Here is an 18836-nt window from a genome sequence, read left to right as displayed (position 1 = left end):
CATCCACTACATCCATAAACACTCAAATGAAAAATATAAAACCATTTCACAATATAGTGAGTGAGTGTCCACAATACAAAATGTCATATGAGCAATCATCTTTTTTAATTTAATCACTATTAGCTCTCACAATTAGGGTTGGGAATAGGCCAAGTCAGCTTACAGGGGCCTATGGCCTAACCTGTTTAAGTCTGGTCTGGCCTGACCTGTTTATTAAAAAGGCTAGGTTTAGGCTTTTTAAAAAGCCTATTTAAGTAAATAGGCCATGCTTAGGCTATCAAAAAAATCTATGAAACCTAATAGGGCGGCCTTTTTATGCATGTTAGGCTTCATAGTGGACTTTTTAAATAGGCTTTAAAGCTTTATAGTGAAATAGGCTTTTAAGGCCTTATAGTAGTGATAAACAAGTCTTACACTGAAATAGGCTTTGAAGCCTATTAAATCTATTTAAAAGTAGATAAAATAGAATGTTTAGTGACTTTAATAGTAAGTAGGCCTGTAAATAGACTTTCATGCCAGACCAGGCTTTTAAATAGGCTAGGCCAAAAAAATAGATCTATGAAAGACCATAGGCCAGGCTCAGACCTGCAAAAATTTTCGTAGGTCAGACTCAGACCTATCAAAGTCTGACCTGGCGTGGCCTATTCCCAACCCTATTCAAAATTGTCTCGTATACTCTCATTACTTTGATTCTATTCTGCTTCTTTTTGTTAATGTTTTCCAATTTGAATGTATGTGTCTGTGTAAAGCGCAATCATGTGCATTTAATGATTTTCCACTTTATCCCATAAAAAAATGAATCTCCACTTTACAAAAAGGTACAAGGAGGAGTAATTAGTGCAACTATAAAATAGTAACATGGAGTGCTCATATTTTGCTGTGAAATCAGAAAAAGATAGGGAGCTACTGGCCAAAAAAATTGGTCCATACCACATTTTGCCTTGATGTCAGAGAGAAAGATAGGGGTTAATTATAAGCAAATGTTGATATTTAGATTTATTTAATAAATGATAGGAGTTAAAAAGTAGAAATTTGTTTATAATTGAAATCAGAGTCAGAGATATTAGTTTTATCTAAAAATCGAAAGAGTTGGAAGAGTTAAAAGATCGTGATTCAAATATTAGTGAAGACGAAAAATACTAATATAATGACTAATTAACAACGACTTACTGTTCAAGTTTGATTTTGGGCTTTTTTTGGTGTTCCTTCGATAGACCGGAGGTTGTGCGGTGGTGGAAGCTGAATGATCTTTAGGGAAGGAGTTCTTCGGATGTGGCTCGGTGTTGGTGATGAGGACATGGTTCTCTTTTACAAGGGTGTTCTTTAGAGGTGCGAAGTTGCGACGAGTGTTATGAATGTCATTTTTTTCAGTGGTTGGTAAGTATATGAGTCAGTTTTAGTGGGTGATGTTTATTTTGGTGGGTGTTGATTGCAGGGGTGTTTTTGTTGGTGTTTGTTTTCGGATGTTCCGCCTATATACGGCGCCTTAGTTTGTACTTTCGGTAATATCGGTATCTATTTGTCTTGTGTAGAGACCTGATTTTTAATAAAATTTTCGTGATTAAAAAAAAAACTGAATCCTTTTTTTTTTTTAAAAATTACTTTGGGGTGTTTTTGGTAGATAAGGAAAAAAAAACCTTTTTTCTTTGGGGTGTTTTGATAAAATAGTTTAGGGAAATAGGGCACAAGTTAAGGAGTTAAATGTAGAAATTTTTTGTTGGAATTCGCGTATTGCATTTAATTTGTTAACTTTTAATTAGTTGAATGCACAAATATTAATGAAATATTTCTATTTTTGATTTGCTTAACATGTGTCCTTAGCACATAAGTTAACATTATCCAATAGTTGGAGTGCAGAGATGACTAAATCTTCTTGTTTGTTAACTAATGGTAATAAAGATAAAAATTTGGTAGATAAATTTTAAATCCTTAGACCATAAACGCAGTGCAATTATTTCAAAACTGTATAACGATTTATCATCAATGTCTGTAATTGGGACCAGTCCAGTTTTTGAAAGCAAATAGAAAGGTGCATGGTCCATATATGAATAATGCATACTAACTTTGATATTGGCAGCCAAATGTGTGTGAATTAAACATGTGATTAAGGATTTGACCTCTTGACATCTCTTAATTGTGTTTTAGATGAAGTTACTGACTCAACAAATGCAGGTAACTATACAAACATTAACTAGAAAATATTAAAGCCACGAGTTTTGCTTACCTCACTTGGCAGATTTCTATGCAAAACTGAAAGATCTATAAATGACATGTACCAAACTCATAGCTTTTGTCCACAAAAAAAAGTTCCAAAGTTAGCTAGCTGAACTGAGTCACTGACTTAGCAGTAAAATAGACAGACATAGATTTACTGGCCACATTGCCATGAATTACATGTTCCAAACATTTCTTCTTCATTTCTAACACATATTGCACTAGCCACCTCTTTCAGTCATTCACTACTATGTATACAAAATTTGTCATTAATTGTGTTCACATATTGAATTAGATTAATTTTCATCTAATTTTGTTGAATGTCCCTTTTCATTGATGCAAATGCAGTGTTATATATGGACCTTCTTGAATATCATTCCTCTTTTATTAAGATTATGGTCATTGAAAATAGGTTGGAAAATTTCAATGGGTATCAAAAATGGATATTCATCATCAATTACACATGTATCATTATTGTCTGGGCCACAAATTCTCAACTTATTGCCGTCCAAGCAGAAAACACTGTAGCTTTTGGAACATGTTGTGCACAATAAACTTATGGAATCTTGGTCTCAAGCAAAATAAAGAAAATTAACCCTTAATTAATTGGTACATGATGGAAGAGTTGCCTAATTGTTACTAGATTTTAAAAAACAAAACTTCATTAACATTAGAATATTTACACTAAAGTCAATATAATTAAAGGAATCACCAGAAGATAATATTACAAATATTATAGTACCCCACAAGGTACATGATACAGCATTTACATAGTGGGGTCAAAATGCCCTTATCTGCAACTAACAGCTAAGCTTTCCATGCCAAACTAGATCTAAGTTTAATCAATCCTTCCATTCTCATTTGGATCTGTATGACTAGTTGAAAAATAAAAACAATTCAGTAAACTAATGCATGTGGCATTAATTAAACACACATGGTAATTAATTAATTCATTTTAACTACCAAAAAAAATTGAGTTTAACAGCTAAGTACATAACAATCTCACTGCAAATTCATACTCACTCTCTCACCCAAATTAGAATCTTGGGACACAACACATGGAAATTGGAATTGACATACCAACAGGGGAAAGATTCTCAAATAGAAAATAACAATGAATAGTCCCTGTTGTTTATATAAAAGAGAGATGAAAACGACCGACAACCCTCTTTCACATTAGATCCAATAAGATGATTAAGCATAATAAAACATGATGTAGGACCCAAAAGAAGACAAATTTGTACTATAGTTTGAAAGTGACTCCATGAATGTAGGGACACTCATAACAATGTTTTGACCTTAGCATCCCTAAGATTAACCAATTTTGCATGCCATGCCCTTGGAAGCCAGCCATCCTTACACAATGATAGTACATACATTATAGAGTGCACATTTCTATAGCATCAAAGCTTGTTCTCATTTTCATTTTAGAAAGATTGAGCTTACTCAATGTAAAAGAAACAAAATATTAAACAGAAAAGAAACAATGCAATCTTATCAAGAAACCTAAACTAGAAATATATTTTACAACTATCTATTAAGATCTTGACAAGCAATGTCTAATTTAGCAATGCTAGTAAAGAATTTAACTACTACTACATACAATACAAGCTTAAAAGCTAATTAAAAACTATGATATAAAGACTAACATACATTATGGTTCATACTCTTCAACCTAGACTCACTGCACATCGAAAATTCTTCAGAATGGTAAACTCTTAGAAGTTGAACTTGAAGTGAGTGACTTAAAATGATCTGATGGGACTATATCTTGAGGCAAGTTGGCCCTCTTCACAATTTTCCTCATGTTGTTTTGCAAACTTAATTGGACTAATTGCTTCACTGCTTTCTTCTCTTCGCTCATCATATCTTCATCTTCTTCCGAACAATCTTTTCCTCCTCCACCTCCATCTGGTTTTGCACACGACGATGAAGTTCCGCAAATTGGGGCAGAAACAGTTGCGCCTAAATTTCCGTTATAGTTCCCTGAAACCTGTTTCCCTTTATCTATTCTCAAACTTTCCAATAGCCTTGATGCCCGTTTCTGAGTCAAAGTAGTACCAATAAGCGACAACTCAAGAAGCGACGACACAATCCCTGCCTCTATCATGGCCTGCTTGTCACCATAAGATTTATGCGACATAACCATCAAAATATACGAAACCTTTTCCTGGCATTCAGGTGAATCATTCCAATTCAATACATCGACCAAGATAGGGAACACATCCGGGACAGCACTTATCGCCTTTCTACCTGCTCTAGTTGATACCAAATTGCTAAGGATTGAAAGGTTTCTTTCAGTTACTCCCATGTCGCCAATCGAGTTTATCAGAAACAGTACCAAATCAGTTTCCAAAATAAACTGAACATTGGCTGGGAAGATTGAAAGATTGTAAAGTGCTCTAAGAGCATCTTGCTTAACTTGATTACTACTTTGCTTATCTAAATTCTTATTCTGAAGAGTTCTAACTAAAAAGGGTATTGCAGCCGAAGACCCAATAATTGGTTTATTCGAATCCAACGCACTTAATCCAAGAAAATTCGCAACAATCGCTTCAGAAACCGCTGAATCAATACCATCTGAAGATTCAATAAGCTTAAGCATCTTGTGTACAGAACCAACTTTAACAATGGCTGCTTTATTTCTGCAATAACAAAAAAAACCAAATAAAAAAAAAAAAAAAAACTTTTTTTCGATTATTCTCCTAACATCACAATCAGACATATGCAAGAAACAATGAAAACACACATCATCCTCATGTGTAGAAATAGACACTATCATTAAAAAAAAAAAGATTACAAAACAGAACAACTTTATTAATAATAATAAAAACAAAAAATGATATATAACTACCAAAATTAAAATCACATGCTTGTCATTTTAACAATTTAATACAAAGAGAATAATCATAATCAATTAATTATTAAATGAAAATGACATAATCAATCAAAATTAGCCACCAAAATTTACCTACCCACAAAAAAAGAAAGTTAACAATATAACAAAGAAATTCAATTGACAATGTCGATATTGCTAAACTGGATACTTTTGTTGGGTTTGAACCCATGATCTTACAGTTGTATGTATGAGTTTCATGCGATGTTTATCACTTCGGCTATATACAGAAACAAAACAAAAATAGCGAAGAAGATGAAGAATCTCACGTATCGTTTCCGATTCCGAGATTGAGCAAAGCGTAGAGAGAAGCGATCTGAGAATCAACGTCTTTTGAATCGAGCATTGCGACTAATGGTGGAATAGCTCCGAGCATCGAAAGTGTTCCTCTGACTTCCAAATTCTCCTTAGCGAGCATTCTCACGGTGGTCGCAGCTTCACGCCGCTTCACCGAATCATCTTCCTCATGCAAATCCTTCACAAGTCTCTTAAGTTTCTCTAGAGCTTCTTCCTTCTTCTTTGCTTCCTCTTCCGTCTCTATCTCCGCCATGTTAAGAAGATCGGAGAGTTTCTCCGATTTCACATTCGGTTTTGAAGTTTGAGTCTGTTGTCGTTTGTCGAAGGAAGAAGCTGCTGATGAAGAGAAGTCTTCAGTGTCATCTTCGTTGAAAGTGCTACGGCGGCGGTGATTATAACGGGAGGTGGCGCCACCGCAGCTGACGGCGTGGAAGATGAGACGACGGAGAGAAGCAATGGAAAGGGAGTTCCAGAGACGGAAGTGGTGGGAGAATGTTGGTGGTTTCGAAGAGTGGTGGTGGCGGTGGCGGTGGCCGAGAACGAGGTTTCCGACGTTGTTCCGGTGATAGTTTGCCATTCTCCGATGAACTACATTGAAGGGAGAGATAAAGAAAGAAAGAGAGAGAGTGAAAAGGGACCGTTGAGTCCCCGTTTTTGGTTTATTTTCAGTATTTATATATTGGGGAGTTATATATTGTGTGTGAGTTTCCATGTGACTCACTTTTTTTTGGCAAAGAAAATTGTGAAACCTTTAGAAAGAGCACGCGTCAATGTCCTTAACCAACGTCATCAGATCAATCTATGTAGGTTTATTTAAAAATATGATTTGGTGTTGTTACATCGTCATGTTATGACAAATCTTGGCTGTATGATCCCTAATTGATGGATGAGATCAAACTGTATGAAAACTAATCAAACCTATCTGAACGGTTTGATCATTTTTCTATGACTGAGATCACCTACTACGTGAAGCAGTTACAATAGGAAATCTAAGTTTGTTTATTTGTGACTCACTTCTAGTGTGCCCATGCACCGTAGTATTTAGTCGACACATGTGGCACGTTTAAATACCAAAATGAGAAACTTTAGTGTATTGTATAGATTTAAGAGTCTCATTAGGAACAAATATTTATAAATAAAGACAATTTTATCTTGTAAACTGGTTTTGTGAAGTTGTTTTAAGTTCAACCATAAATTTTAATATAATATTAGAACATCTTTTAAGATACCTTGGAGCATATAGAACCAAGTTTTTAATATTGGATCGCTCATCATTTATATCCAAACATCAACCTAATTAGTATTGAGTGTAAGAGAATATTTTAAGAGTACATTGAAAATAATATGACTTAAGCAAATATCCATGAATATTCATCTTCCAAGTCAATTTTAAGTGGTTCTAAGATTAAAGACCAAAGGTAATACATTATTCTCCATTGTTGCATGCTTCTCGCACGCACATGTCAACAGCCTGGTTGTTTCAATTAGCATGAAATTCATTACATTACATTAATCTCTTAATTTGTAAATATATTTATGAAATTGTAATTACAAAAGTTAAAATTTATTTATCTTTTGTTTGATGATATAATATAACGTGTACGCTAGATAAATATATGATAAATACGTATTTTGGTAGCACACTAAATTTGTCATATCATAAATGAATCTTGCATTTGCATTTGGTATCATAAAATACGGATTTTGATTGGGTCTGACCCGACCCTTGCAAACTCATATTTTCATGTGATAACTATTTTCTTTACGTTAAGAAGTTTTAATTAACCAAAGTTGAGTTAGAAAATAAGTAAAGTCTGATTATAAATTATTCCTTCTGTCTCATTTTAATTGAAATTTTATTATTTTTTCTATAATTAAAAATAATTGTCACTTTAAAATATCAATATAATTTATTATTTTTTTCATTAATATATCTTTATTTATTGAATTTCATTCCGTTAATTACAATCAACAAGGATGTTTTAGTAGATTATACTAATTTTTCTATTGAAATCAACTTAACTAATTATTTTATTTAAAAATGTGCACAACTCTAAAACGACTATTAAAATGAGATAGATATAGTATTCTATCTTGATATTAAATTTGGGTTTTTTTCCTTCTTCCGAACAATACGTCTTTTAGCCGAGTTCATTAACTATTTGATACAAATTGAATCTAACTTCATCTCAAAATCATAGCTCTCGATATGGGACTCGAAGCTAGTTTCGTGAAGCCCTCCTTATACATGAAAATTGATAACACCTCTTGGGCTCAATCATTTTCTTTTTGTTCTTTTTAAGAAGTCAAACTTACCCATTGAAATTGACACTAAATAGTATCAAAACTTAGCTTTTAAAAAGAGTACGCTAAAAAGTCTCAAATCAGGTGCCGTTTAAGGTGGGAGACTTCATTAGGTCTCCTACCGTGAGAGACCTTGATTTTTTTTTTAAGCTTAAATGACCTGTTTTTGCAGGTTAGGTACATTCCTTACCTATTATAGTAGGTAAAAAGGATATAAATGATTCTTATAATAACTTCATCTAAATTTTGATGGTATGAATATTACAGGGTCAGTATAGGAAATTCATATTTTCCTTCTTTGATTTTTTATTTTTTTTTAAACAATCCTTCTTTGAACGTTAGATGTTGAGAAAGAGAGAAATGTATATACTCATTTAGTTATCCATTGGTGATTGGCAATCAGGGACGGATCCAGAAATTTCAGAAAGTGGGGTCAAGATCGTTTGTCATAAATATTTATACAAAAATATATAAAACCATAACCATTAAAATGATAACGTCATTAACCAAGTTGCTTGGGCTCTAGTGGCAAGGAGCTCCTTCCAGGGACGTATCCGGGGAATACTGGGTTCGATTCCCAGCGGGAACAACACTTGGCCAGTGTGCATGCCTCTACGCACGAGTCGGATTAGTCGTCCATGTTTAGTGGGTCGGAAATCGGTGCGAAAGCAAAAAAAAAAATGATAACGTCATTACCATTAAGCAAAATAGTGAAAATTACAAAAAAAAAAAAAGTATATGACTATATCAAAAAATAGTGAAAATTACAAAAAAAAAAAAAAGTATATGACTATATCAAAAAACTAAATACACGAAGAATTACAATTGTCCTCTTCGTGACATCATATTTTGAAAGTGTTGTAAGATTTTTTTCATTTTCAACACAATTTATAGCAGAGAAACTCCTTTCAACAGTTGCGTAGCTAGAGGTAAAAGTAATGATAACTCCAATACAAGCACAAGTAAGACATAATAAAAATTGGGGCAAAAATACTAAACCTAATAATGAAGTATAAGTCAAAAATTAGGACTAAACCTAATAATGCAGTATAAGTCAAAAATTGGGGAAAAAAATTAAATCTCAATAATATAATAGAATTAGAAGACAAAAATAAGAATAAAGGTAACAACTTACAGGGGATTAATGTTTATTAACAAAATAACAACAACAACTCCACCTTACAGAGGATTGAAAACGCATAAGAAAATAGAAAAGGTAAAAAAGCTTAATTATTTTTTGATATTGCGATTGAGAATTGAGATTGACATAGTGGTGTGGTGTGGAACTTGAAGTGAATCGCTACAGCTGCCTATATATAGTAACATAAGGTTTTTGCAATTGCTATTGTACGACAAGCACTCATCATCTTTTTATCAGTGAGTTTGTGACCACTACTTTTTTTTTAATATTTTTTTCAACGTGTAAAGTAAAAGTAGTATTACTATTTATAACATATATAATATAATAGTTTATATTGTTTGTCTCAAGTGTATAAATTGAGTCATGTGTGAGCAATCTAAAAAATTAAAGTGGGGTCAACGCATATAAAAATATGGTATTATTGGTTAAAAAAATTGACAAAGAGTAGGGTCAGCTGACCCCAAATGCTTCTACTTGCATCCGTGCCTACTGGCAACATAAGTTTCTTAAGGAGCAAAAATGTTCGATTGGTCATAATAGTTAAGCATTGCCACGCCTTACATTCATTAGGACATGGAAACCAAAAACGTGTATTTTCATACTGATTTGCATTGATTTCTGGTTTGGAAATTTGATATAACTGTCCGATTTGCTTACTGCGGTTCCCGGTAAATGGCGAAATTCGTCGGCGTCGGCGGCTCTGCGAGGGATAATGATATTTCTCTTGTTTGAATAATTATTTCTCAAATTGATATGGAATCTTGCTATCAAAAAGCTGGATCAAAACCATATTAAATTTCTGTGTGAAATTTTGTAACTTCCGTGGAAAATCAAGATTTTAACCATATTTGTATTTGAAAGAACCTTAAAAAAATTAACTGCGATTGGCTTGTGGATTTGCAAAATAAGTATGTCTTTTCTCCTTGCCTTTCAAATCCGATCAATAATATGTAAAAATCGTTGAATTGCATTGTATATCGAGCAAGATCCAGTCGGATCGAATTTCAGGTCGAAACAACCCGGTTTAAGCATGATGGCCGAAGAAGAAGAGGATTAAAAAAATTGCAAAATTTTGGAAAACCAAGACTTGAACCTACAACCCTATGACACAATTAGTAACAAATTCCGCCAACTGCAACACAAATGCATATATTAAAATTTAGGATTTTCATACTATTTAATTGTTTTTTTTTCCTGGAAGAATGATACTATTTAATTGTTCTTTTTTTTAATTGTTGTTACTAGTTTTGAGTAGTGATCAAATAATCTATAATTTAATTCACTTTATTATGGAATTGATTATTTAATTCACTTTATTATGGATTTTATATATAAGCCTAAATAAAATTTATATTGACACAAATACGTGGAAGTCACTTATCCGTCATTTGAATTTTATTAAGATTGTTATATCTAAGAATCTTAATTCTTAAGAAGATTCACATATAACGGAAGTTAGTTTTAGTAAGATTGTCATAAGTAAGAATATTAGTTCTTAGGAATATTCGCATAGAATGGAAGTTAGTCTTAGGGATGGCAATTGGACCCAGGTCCAATGGATAACCGCATAAAATACCCATAATGGATAGGGTAAAACCCCGCTATCATGGGTCTGGGGACGGGTCCGGATAATACCCACGAATTTTAATGGGTATGGGCACGGGTAAAGGTACTATACTGCCCAGCCCCGCAACCCCGCATATACATATTTATTTAATATCATATGTAATTTATTTATTTTTAGTGTATAATTAAATAATTTATTTAGCTATTTAAGGCTAAACTAAAACCTAAACAAAAAAACTGCTTAATACAATAACAACTCCATCATGTTGGTGTACAATATTTTAGAGATATTTTGTATGTTTTTAATTAGACTAAATACTACGATTCGTATTATTTTATAAGTTAATTTTAAAATATTTTGACCAGTTTTATTTCAATTGTGATGTTTTTATTGTCTTTTCATAGTTAAAGTGGGGGTAATGTGTGCGGGTATGGGCACTTAGATACCCATAGGGTATGGGGAAGGGCACTAAAGTTGTTGCCCACAAGGGTACAGACACGGGTACGGGTAATTTTTAAAAATGCGGGTATGGGGATGGGCATTGTAGTACCCTACCCATTGGGTACCCATTGCCATCCCTAAGTCTTACTAAGATTGTCATAGATAAGAATCTTAGTTCTTAGGAAGATTCACATGGAACGAAAGCTAGTCTTAGTAAGATTGTCATAGGTAATAATATTAGTTCTTGGGAATATTCGCATAGAATGGAAGTTAGTCTTACTAAGATTGTCATAGATAAGAATCTTAGTTCTTAAGAAGATTTACATGGAACGAAAGTCAGTCTTAGTAAGATTCTTGTACAACTCAAATAAGTATTATTAAGATTCTCATAAAATGGACAGTCAGTCTTTCAAAGATTCTCGTACAACTGAAGTAAGTATTATTAAGAATATCATAGAATGAATAATCAGTCTTTCAAAGATTATCCCAAAACTGAAGTACGTATTACTAAGATTCTCATAGAATTGATAGTCAGTCTTTCACAGATTCTCATTTAACTAAAGTAAGTATTGTTAAGATTCTTATAGAATGGATAATCGATCTTTTAGAGATTCTCGTACAACTGAAGTAAGTATCAGGGGTGGGTGATAAGTCAATAATTAGTGTTTTTAAGAGTTTATTTTAGTTTATTTTATTTAGATTTTATGTTGTTTTATTCACTTTCTAGAGCTTTGTTACTTCAATTGCTTGATATTTAAATTCAGGAACAAATATAGTAAAAGATTGAGCCTTAGAGCAAAAGAAAGGGTTTTAGAGCATGATTAAAGGATGGAAGGATCTAGAGCATGATTTGGAGCTGATTGAAGACAAAAATATGAAGATCATGTGTAAAAATATCAGGCATGGCCAACCCGAGACCGAACCAAACATACCCATAATAACCCGCAAAGTTTACTCGGCCAACCCGAGACCCATTTTAACCCGGACCGAATGCGTTAAATTTCATCAGGTTGTTCGGGTTAAATCGGGTTGACCCGTGATTGCCCACCCCTAGTAAGTGTTGCTAAGATTCTCATAGAATGGATAGTCGGCTTTTCAAAGATTCTCGTATGACTAAAGTAAGTATTACTATGAATCTCATAGGATGGATAGCCAGTCTTTCAAAGATTCTCCAATAACTAAGGTAAGTATTACTAAAATTCTCATAGAATGAAAGTTAGTCTTGGTAGGATTATCAAAGATAAGAATCTAAATTCTTAACAAGATTCCCACATAACGGAGGTTAATCTTAGTAAGATCATCATAAATAAAAATCTAAGTTGTCAAGGAGATTCTCACAGAACGAAAGTTAGTCTAACTAAGATTGTCGTAAATAAGAATTTTGGTTCTTAAGAAGATTCTCATAGAACGGAAGAGACAATTAGTAAGATTATCAAAGATAAGAATCTAAGTTCCTAAGATGGTTCTCGTAGAACAAAATTTAGTCTTAGTAAGATTATCAGACAACCCTTTCAAAAACTCACCCAAATGACAAACAGTATCAAACAAAATCATTCCCATTGTTGCATATGACCTAGTTGAACCAAGAATGAACCAATAACATGGATTTCACCGATCAGAATCTTAGAGATAAGTTGATCCAACAAACTATCCCTTCAGAAATCCAGTCAACATGGAACTACATTTGTTTGTCTACTGAAATTTACCTAAACGATAAACGATAACAAACAAAATCGCTCCAACCATTGGATGCGACCTAATTGAACTTAGAATGAACAAGAAACTTTAATTTCAGTGAAGAGATAGTTTGTCACATTGACTTATAACAGAAATTTTGATCGTCAAAATTTGAATTCGTACTTCGTCCTTAGTCTACTTAGGTCTCGTTCAACAGTCGAATTTATTATATAGAAGAGAAATATTTAGTTGAAAACAACTCCAAATCAAAAAAAATGGGACACAAACAAAAATGATAAAATTTAAAAGAGAAAATAATATAGCAAAAAAACTTAATATCGTTTCTCTTTAAAATTTTATCTTTTATGTATGCGTGTCAATATAAATTTTATTTAGGCTTGTGTCTATGTAAGATTTGCTATATATAATAACCCAAGATAAAATGAATTAAATTATTTGTTATTTGATAACTATTCAAAACTGGTAACAACAATTAAATACAATCCTTAAAAAAAAAAAACAATTAAATACAATCAAAATCCTAGAATTGAAAATGTGTATGTGCGTATCTTGCTTGCAGTGCTATTGGTCTCGTTTTCGTTCGATCCTTGACAATTCAAAATCTTTTTATTTTTTTTTAGTAGTCTTCCTCTTCGCCTGTTGTCTACTAGACGGGTTTTTTCGACCCGTGATCCGATCCAATCGAACCTCGCACGAAACTCAATGAAATTCATCGATTTTTAAGTAGTTTTGATCGGATTTGAAATACAAGAAGAAAACACAAACTTATTTTGCAAATCCACAATCAATTAACCGTTATTGTTTTTAAGGTATTTGCCGGAGCTGCCGTACCCACCGACGTTAACGTACTTTGCATTTTACCGGTAACTGTATGTATGCTTGCTTCATTCCATAAAACGTTCACATCTCATATATTGAAATCTACGTTCCTGATTTGTACGTATGCTTGCTTATACCAAAACGTGTATTTGAAACATTTAGAGAGAGAAGAGATCTTGATTTTCAAAGGGCATGAAGCAAATAAATCCCAGAGCTTGTGTTTCTATGTTAAGAGAGAAGATATTGGTTATGGGATTTACATATAAATTTTTCAATAATGTCAAAAATACCCTTATTAATTGTGATTTAAAAAATCAATTGTCTTTTTTAAATTGAAATATATGTTAAAAAATTAGAATTCTAGGAGGTGACGATAGAATCAAATATCAGCCATTAAAATACTTCTAAATAAAATATAATGGTTCACATCTATTTTGCAAACAAAAAAAAATCAAGTCTCCTACAGTAGGAGATAGGGATGACAATGGGTACCCAATGGATAGAGTACTACAATGTCCATTTTCATACCCGCATTTTTAAAAATTACCCGTACCCGTGTCTGTACCCTCGTGGGCAACAACTTTAGTGCCCTTCGCCATACCCTATGGGTATCTAAGTACCCATACCCGCACACATTACCCCCACTTTAACTATGAAAAGACAATAAAAACATCACAATTGAAATAAAACTGGTCAAAATATTTTAAAATTAACTTATAAAATAATACGAATCGTAGTATTTAGTCCAATTAAAAACATACAAAATATCTCTAAAATATTGTACACCAACATGATGGAGTTGTTATTGTATTAAGCAGTTTTTTTTTTTAGGTTTTAGTTTAGGCTTAAATAGCTAAATAAATTATTTAATTATACACTAAAAATAAATAAATTACATATGATATTAAATAAATATGTATATGCGGGGTTACGGGGCTGGACAGTATAGTACATTTACCCGTGCCCATACCCATTAAAATTCGTGTGTATTACCCGGACCCGTCCCCAAACCTATGATAACGGGATTTTACGCTACCCATTATGAATATTTTATGCGGGTATCCATTGGACCTGAGTCCAATTGCCATCCCTAGTAGGAGACTAAAGCAGTTAGTTGAATCACTTTGTTAGTTCGTGTTATATTTTGTTTTCACTAAATTACATTTAAATTTTAATGTGTTACAAATAAAGAAAGTTGAAATTGATCATTAAAAAATAATAACTTTCATTTTGTACATACATACAAAAAAATAAAAAGAAAAGAAGAATCCTTGAAAAGAGACCACGTGGTGCGTGTGTGAGGTACTATACTGAGGTGTGTGACTGTGTCAGTGTGTGTTGTGCAAGTTTTGTCGTACTACTACTACTGCCGGCCAGCTAATGCCGTTGATCAGGGAAGTTTCTTATGGGACCCACATGTTATTATTTGAACGGTGAGGGACCCATTATCATGCATGCTGAATCAGGTGACATTGATTGAGGTTGTATTTGTGTTACGGTGTGTGTTTGTTCACAAGTAGCGTGACATGCGCGAGGGTCTGTCTAACAACCTCAAACAAGGAACGGTGTTCTGTGTTCTGTTCTCTCTACAGTTATCTCCATGTCAGAATCAGGAGGTAACGTGTCCAAAACTCTACATGCGACACCTATTTTATACTAATATCCTCTTCATTTATAAAAATAAACCGAGAATATCGTTTGAAAGGAGATCAATATAAACATTAGAGATATTGTATGATATAATCTTATAATATGTTGTGTAATAATAAATAGGATCAATGTTTTGATAAATTTTTGAAGAGATAATATTCAAATTTTTTCTATTAGATTTGTTGGCTGAGACAAAGAGATTTGTTTTAATCATTAACTAAAATATATATAAAAAATAAAATAAAACTTATAAAAGGAGAAGCTGACGCAAATGAAAAAAGACAAGAGCTTTTGTGTTTTAATATTTGATGTTGAAAAATACCTTGTTTTTTGACCTCTTGATTATATGTATCTTTTTTTTTAAGGAAGATTATACGTATCTTAGAGAGTGCTTTGAAGGCATTAGAGAGAAAAATAAAGACAATTTATGTTTACGGAAGAAGAACAAAATTAGATATACTTCGAAGTTCGAAGCACTGTTTGGGCTGAAGCAAAGATGATGAATGTATCAGCTTCTTCTGTTAACTTTCTAGGAGCTAATTTCATAGTTTTATAACCCTAGCTAATTTGTTTCAATTTGAATTATCTCAAATCTAATAGTTGTTGGTCCTATGAATGTAAAGCTAAGATGTTTGATAAAAGGATCTTGTTAACAAGTATCTTCAATGTACTTGATAAAATGATCTTGTTAACAAGTATTTTTAATGTACTGATCAAAATGTTGACTTCTGGTTAGTCTGATTTCAGAGCTTTAGATGCTCTTATATATCTTTAGAGCTTGGTAAATTTTAATATTTGGTCATGCACACTTAAACATATATTAGCATTTTAAATTATTCTTTAATACTTTGTTATCATCAAAAATTTTAGAGACATCGCAAAAAACTCATTTTGTTTCCAACATTTTACGGTTGTCATTTGGGATTAAAATTGATTTGATTCAAACTTTTCATATATTCAATTTCCAATTTACAGGATCCTGGTCCCACGGAGATGCAAGTTTGATTTTATTGCTTTCCCTCATTAATGGGAGGAAAAAACATTGTTATAATGAGGAAAACTACCGTTGAATTGTTTTTTTTTAAGAAATTAAAATGGGCCTTTAAACAAATCATTTGCAAAACACTGATGGAAGTATCTTACTAATTAAATCAAGTTTAATATATTATTTGATCCCTTAACTTATTTTTTGTTTTCATTTTAGTCCCTTAATTATAAAGTGTCTCAATTTGGTCCTATAAGTCTTACCCCGTTTACTAGTGTGGTCCTTTCTGTTAGTTTTTAACTTTAAATGTCTAAGGTGTACCAACTTTGTAGATGGTCTACTATAAACTTTATTAAAAAAATTTAATTTTAACCGTTTGATTTTTTTTTAATGAAGATTGTTGGACCATAGAGGAATCTATTGTAGTTTATAATGAACCACAACCACTTAATTTTGTTCTTCATCTTCTTCCCGTCCCAATATTCTTCATCTACATCTTTCTTTCATCTCCATCTTCATCTTAAACAGAAATCCAAAAAATTTCAAAATTTCATATCTATTTTTCAGAAACCCCAACACAACAAATTCCAGAAAATTACAAGACTCAAAATTTCATAGCTATCATCGATCCAGAAAAATCCTTCACAAAATATTTTTCAGAAACCCCATAAAATTTTCAGCAAAACTTAGTAATAAAATTCCAAAACTCTCTCATCTTATAGCACCTCAAAAATTATAATTTCAAAATTTTGTTCATCTTCTATATAGGATAAAAAGACACCAAATTCCAAACTCCATTGACTACTAGTGATTCCGTGTGATTGGAAATGTTGTTGCGATCCGTTCCTCACTGATGGAAATGTCACGGTGGCCATCAAGCCAGACGCGGTTTTCAATTTCAGGAGAAGACAGAATCAATGCTCTTTCGGATTCAATTCATCATCACATCATTTCCTTTTTACCAACCAAATTTGCCGTTACCACAAGCATCCTCTTCGGGAACAACAACAACAACATATCAACAACAACACAACACAATAAATCCGGTCCAAATCTGCTCCCCAACAACAACAAAATGGGTTAATGCTCATAAAAGAATGGATTTATATTGGAATTTGGAAGGGTTTAGATTAGATCCAAAAATGGGTTTAGATTGGACTTTGAAAGGATTGATGTTGATGATGAATGATTGGAATTCGAAAATGAGTTTTTTATGAAAGATTGGAAGAAGAAAACATGAACAAAGAAGGAGGAGAATGAACAAGAGAAGAGGAAGAAGGGAACACAGAGAAGAGGAAGAAAAAGAGGACGAAGGGAAATGAGTTTTTTTTATTTCTATTTTAATTTTAATTTTTAGAAAATTCAATAGAAATAATCATATGTTGTGAGTTCATTTTATATTTGTGTGCTTTCTAAATCCAGCCCTTGATCGCCAATCTTAAATGACACGTGGACAAGGGGTTAACAATTTTTGAAAAAAATTAACAAAGAGGACTACATTAGTAAACAGAGGAAAAATTATGGGACCAAATTGAGACACTTTATAGTTAGAGGACTAAAGTGAAAATAAAAAAATAAGTTAAGGAACTAAATGATGTATTAAGCCTTAAATCAAATATTTTCCTTTTCAACACTGCCATTTGGTTTCTACCGTCAAAATCTCTATATATGAAGACAACTATGGGGAATTGATATTCAAGAAGGTAAGATATTCCTTATATTATTAATTTATATTCAATTATCTATGAAGTTTGTTGTAGATTCAGATCAAAATACTCACAACAATTCATTGATATGTGGAGCAAAATTAGCAGCAACCAAAACACTCACAACAATTCTTTAAAGACTACATCTTCTTCAACGCATGACTTCTCAATTATCAGAGCCTTTAGAGTCAACATCCACCCCCTAGAGCCCCTTCTATTAAAGAAGTCATTTGGCATCCTCCAATCCTTGGATGGGTGAAACGTAACACCGATGATGCTTGCCTTGGGAATCCTAAAATTTTAGCTCGTGGGGTCATTTGTAGAGACAATAATGTAGACTGTCTGGGTTGCTTTGCTAAGAAGTTATCTGTTGGATAAAATTTTACTACATAACTTGAAGGAGCATGAAGGCCATAAAGGTAGCAAATTCCAAAGGTTTCTCAAACCTTTGGATATAATATGATTCCAGTTAGTTGTTCTTGCCTTCAAATCAAAATCTATAGTTCCTTGAAACATTAGCAAACACTGGAGGAATGTTTTGGCTTTATGTAGAAATGTAAATGTGATTATCTTTTATATTTATAGAGAAGGTAATAGTTGTGCAGATATTTTGACTCTGTAGGATTAACTATCATTGCATATAGTTTTTGGACTCTTTTCCTACTCAAACCATGAAGTATTTTGGTAGGAACAAACTTGACTTGCCAAGTTTTAGATTTTCTGGGTTTTGAAAGGATTTTGGTACATTTTATATATCTGTTTCTCTTGATATATTTTGGTGTGGCAATGCTTCTATTGCCCACATTTTGCTAAAAAAAAAAAAACTACGATTTCAAAAATATCATTCAATGAATGTTATCATGAAAGAAATTGCCATATAAAAAAAGAGAATGATATTTTATAAGAAATACCATCATTATTCAAAACTACATCAAGAAAATGAAATAAAATTTAAACAAAATTCTCTTATTTTTCTTTTACCACTTTAAATGATAATTCTTAGCTGTTTTTTTTTTTTGTTTTTGTTGAAAAGGCTAAATTAGTCCAACTAAATTGAAACCGAAGAGAATCGAACCTGAACACCTTAAGAAGGAGCACACTCTCAGATCTAAAGTCAA

General features: G+C 32.5%; 1 protein-coding gene and 1 long non-coding RNA gene across 2 annotated transcripts; one reads left to right on the top strand and one right to left on the bottom strand.

Annotated features, from left to right (window-relative positions):
• Nucleotides 1-3666: 3666 nt before the first annotated feature.
• LOC11431919 (U-box domain-containing protein 7) lies at nucleotides 3667-6079 on the bottom strand. Its single transcript, XM_003588847.4, has 2 exons — nucleotides 5380-6079; nucleotides 3667-4859 (listed from the first exon to the last, which is right to left on the bottom strand). Exons 1-2 carry the CDS (start codon nucleotides 5982-5984, stop codon nucleotides 3917-3919), a joined length of 1548 nt encoding a protein of 515 aa, XP_003588895.2. The 5' UTR covers nucleotides 5985-6079; the 3' UTR covers nucleotides 3667-3916.
• An 11502-nt stretch (nucleotides 6080-17581) lies between these two features.
• Nucleotides 17582-18322, top strand: LOC120578415 (uncharacterized). The gene is made up of 2 exons (XR_005644241.1): nucleotides 17582-17715; nucleotides 17827-18322. It is a non-coding gene; the product is annotated as an uncharacterized lncRNA (long non-coding RNA).
• The last annotated feature ends 514 nt before the right edge of the window (nucleotides 18323-18836 follow it).

This window comes from Medicago truncatula, chromosome 1, assembly GCF_003473485.1.
Source record: "Medicago truncatula cultivar Jemalong A17 chromosome 1, MtrunA17r5.0-ANR, whole genome shotgun sequence".
Classification (NCBI taxonomy): Eukaryota; Viridiplantae; Streptophyta; class Magnoliopsida; order Fabales; family Fabaceae; genus Medicago; species Medicago truncatula.
The sequence above is the reverse complement of the archived record's forward strand: the minus strand, read 5'-3'. Positions and strand labels throughout refer to the sequence as shown.

Coding starts and splice junctions, on each gene's coding strand:
- LOC11431919 (XM_003588847.4), bottom strand. CDS start 5,984: ATGGCAAACTATCACCGGAACAACGTCGGAAACCTCGTTCTCGGCCAC. Junction 4,860..5,379: donor CTCGGAATCGGAAACGATAC/GTGAGATTCTTC, acceptor TTGTTATTGCAG/AAATAAAGCAGCCATTGTTA.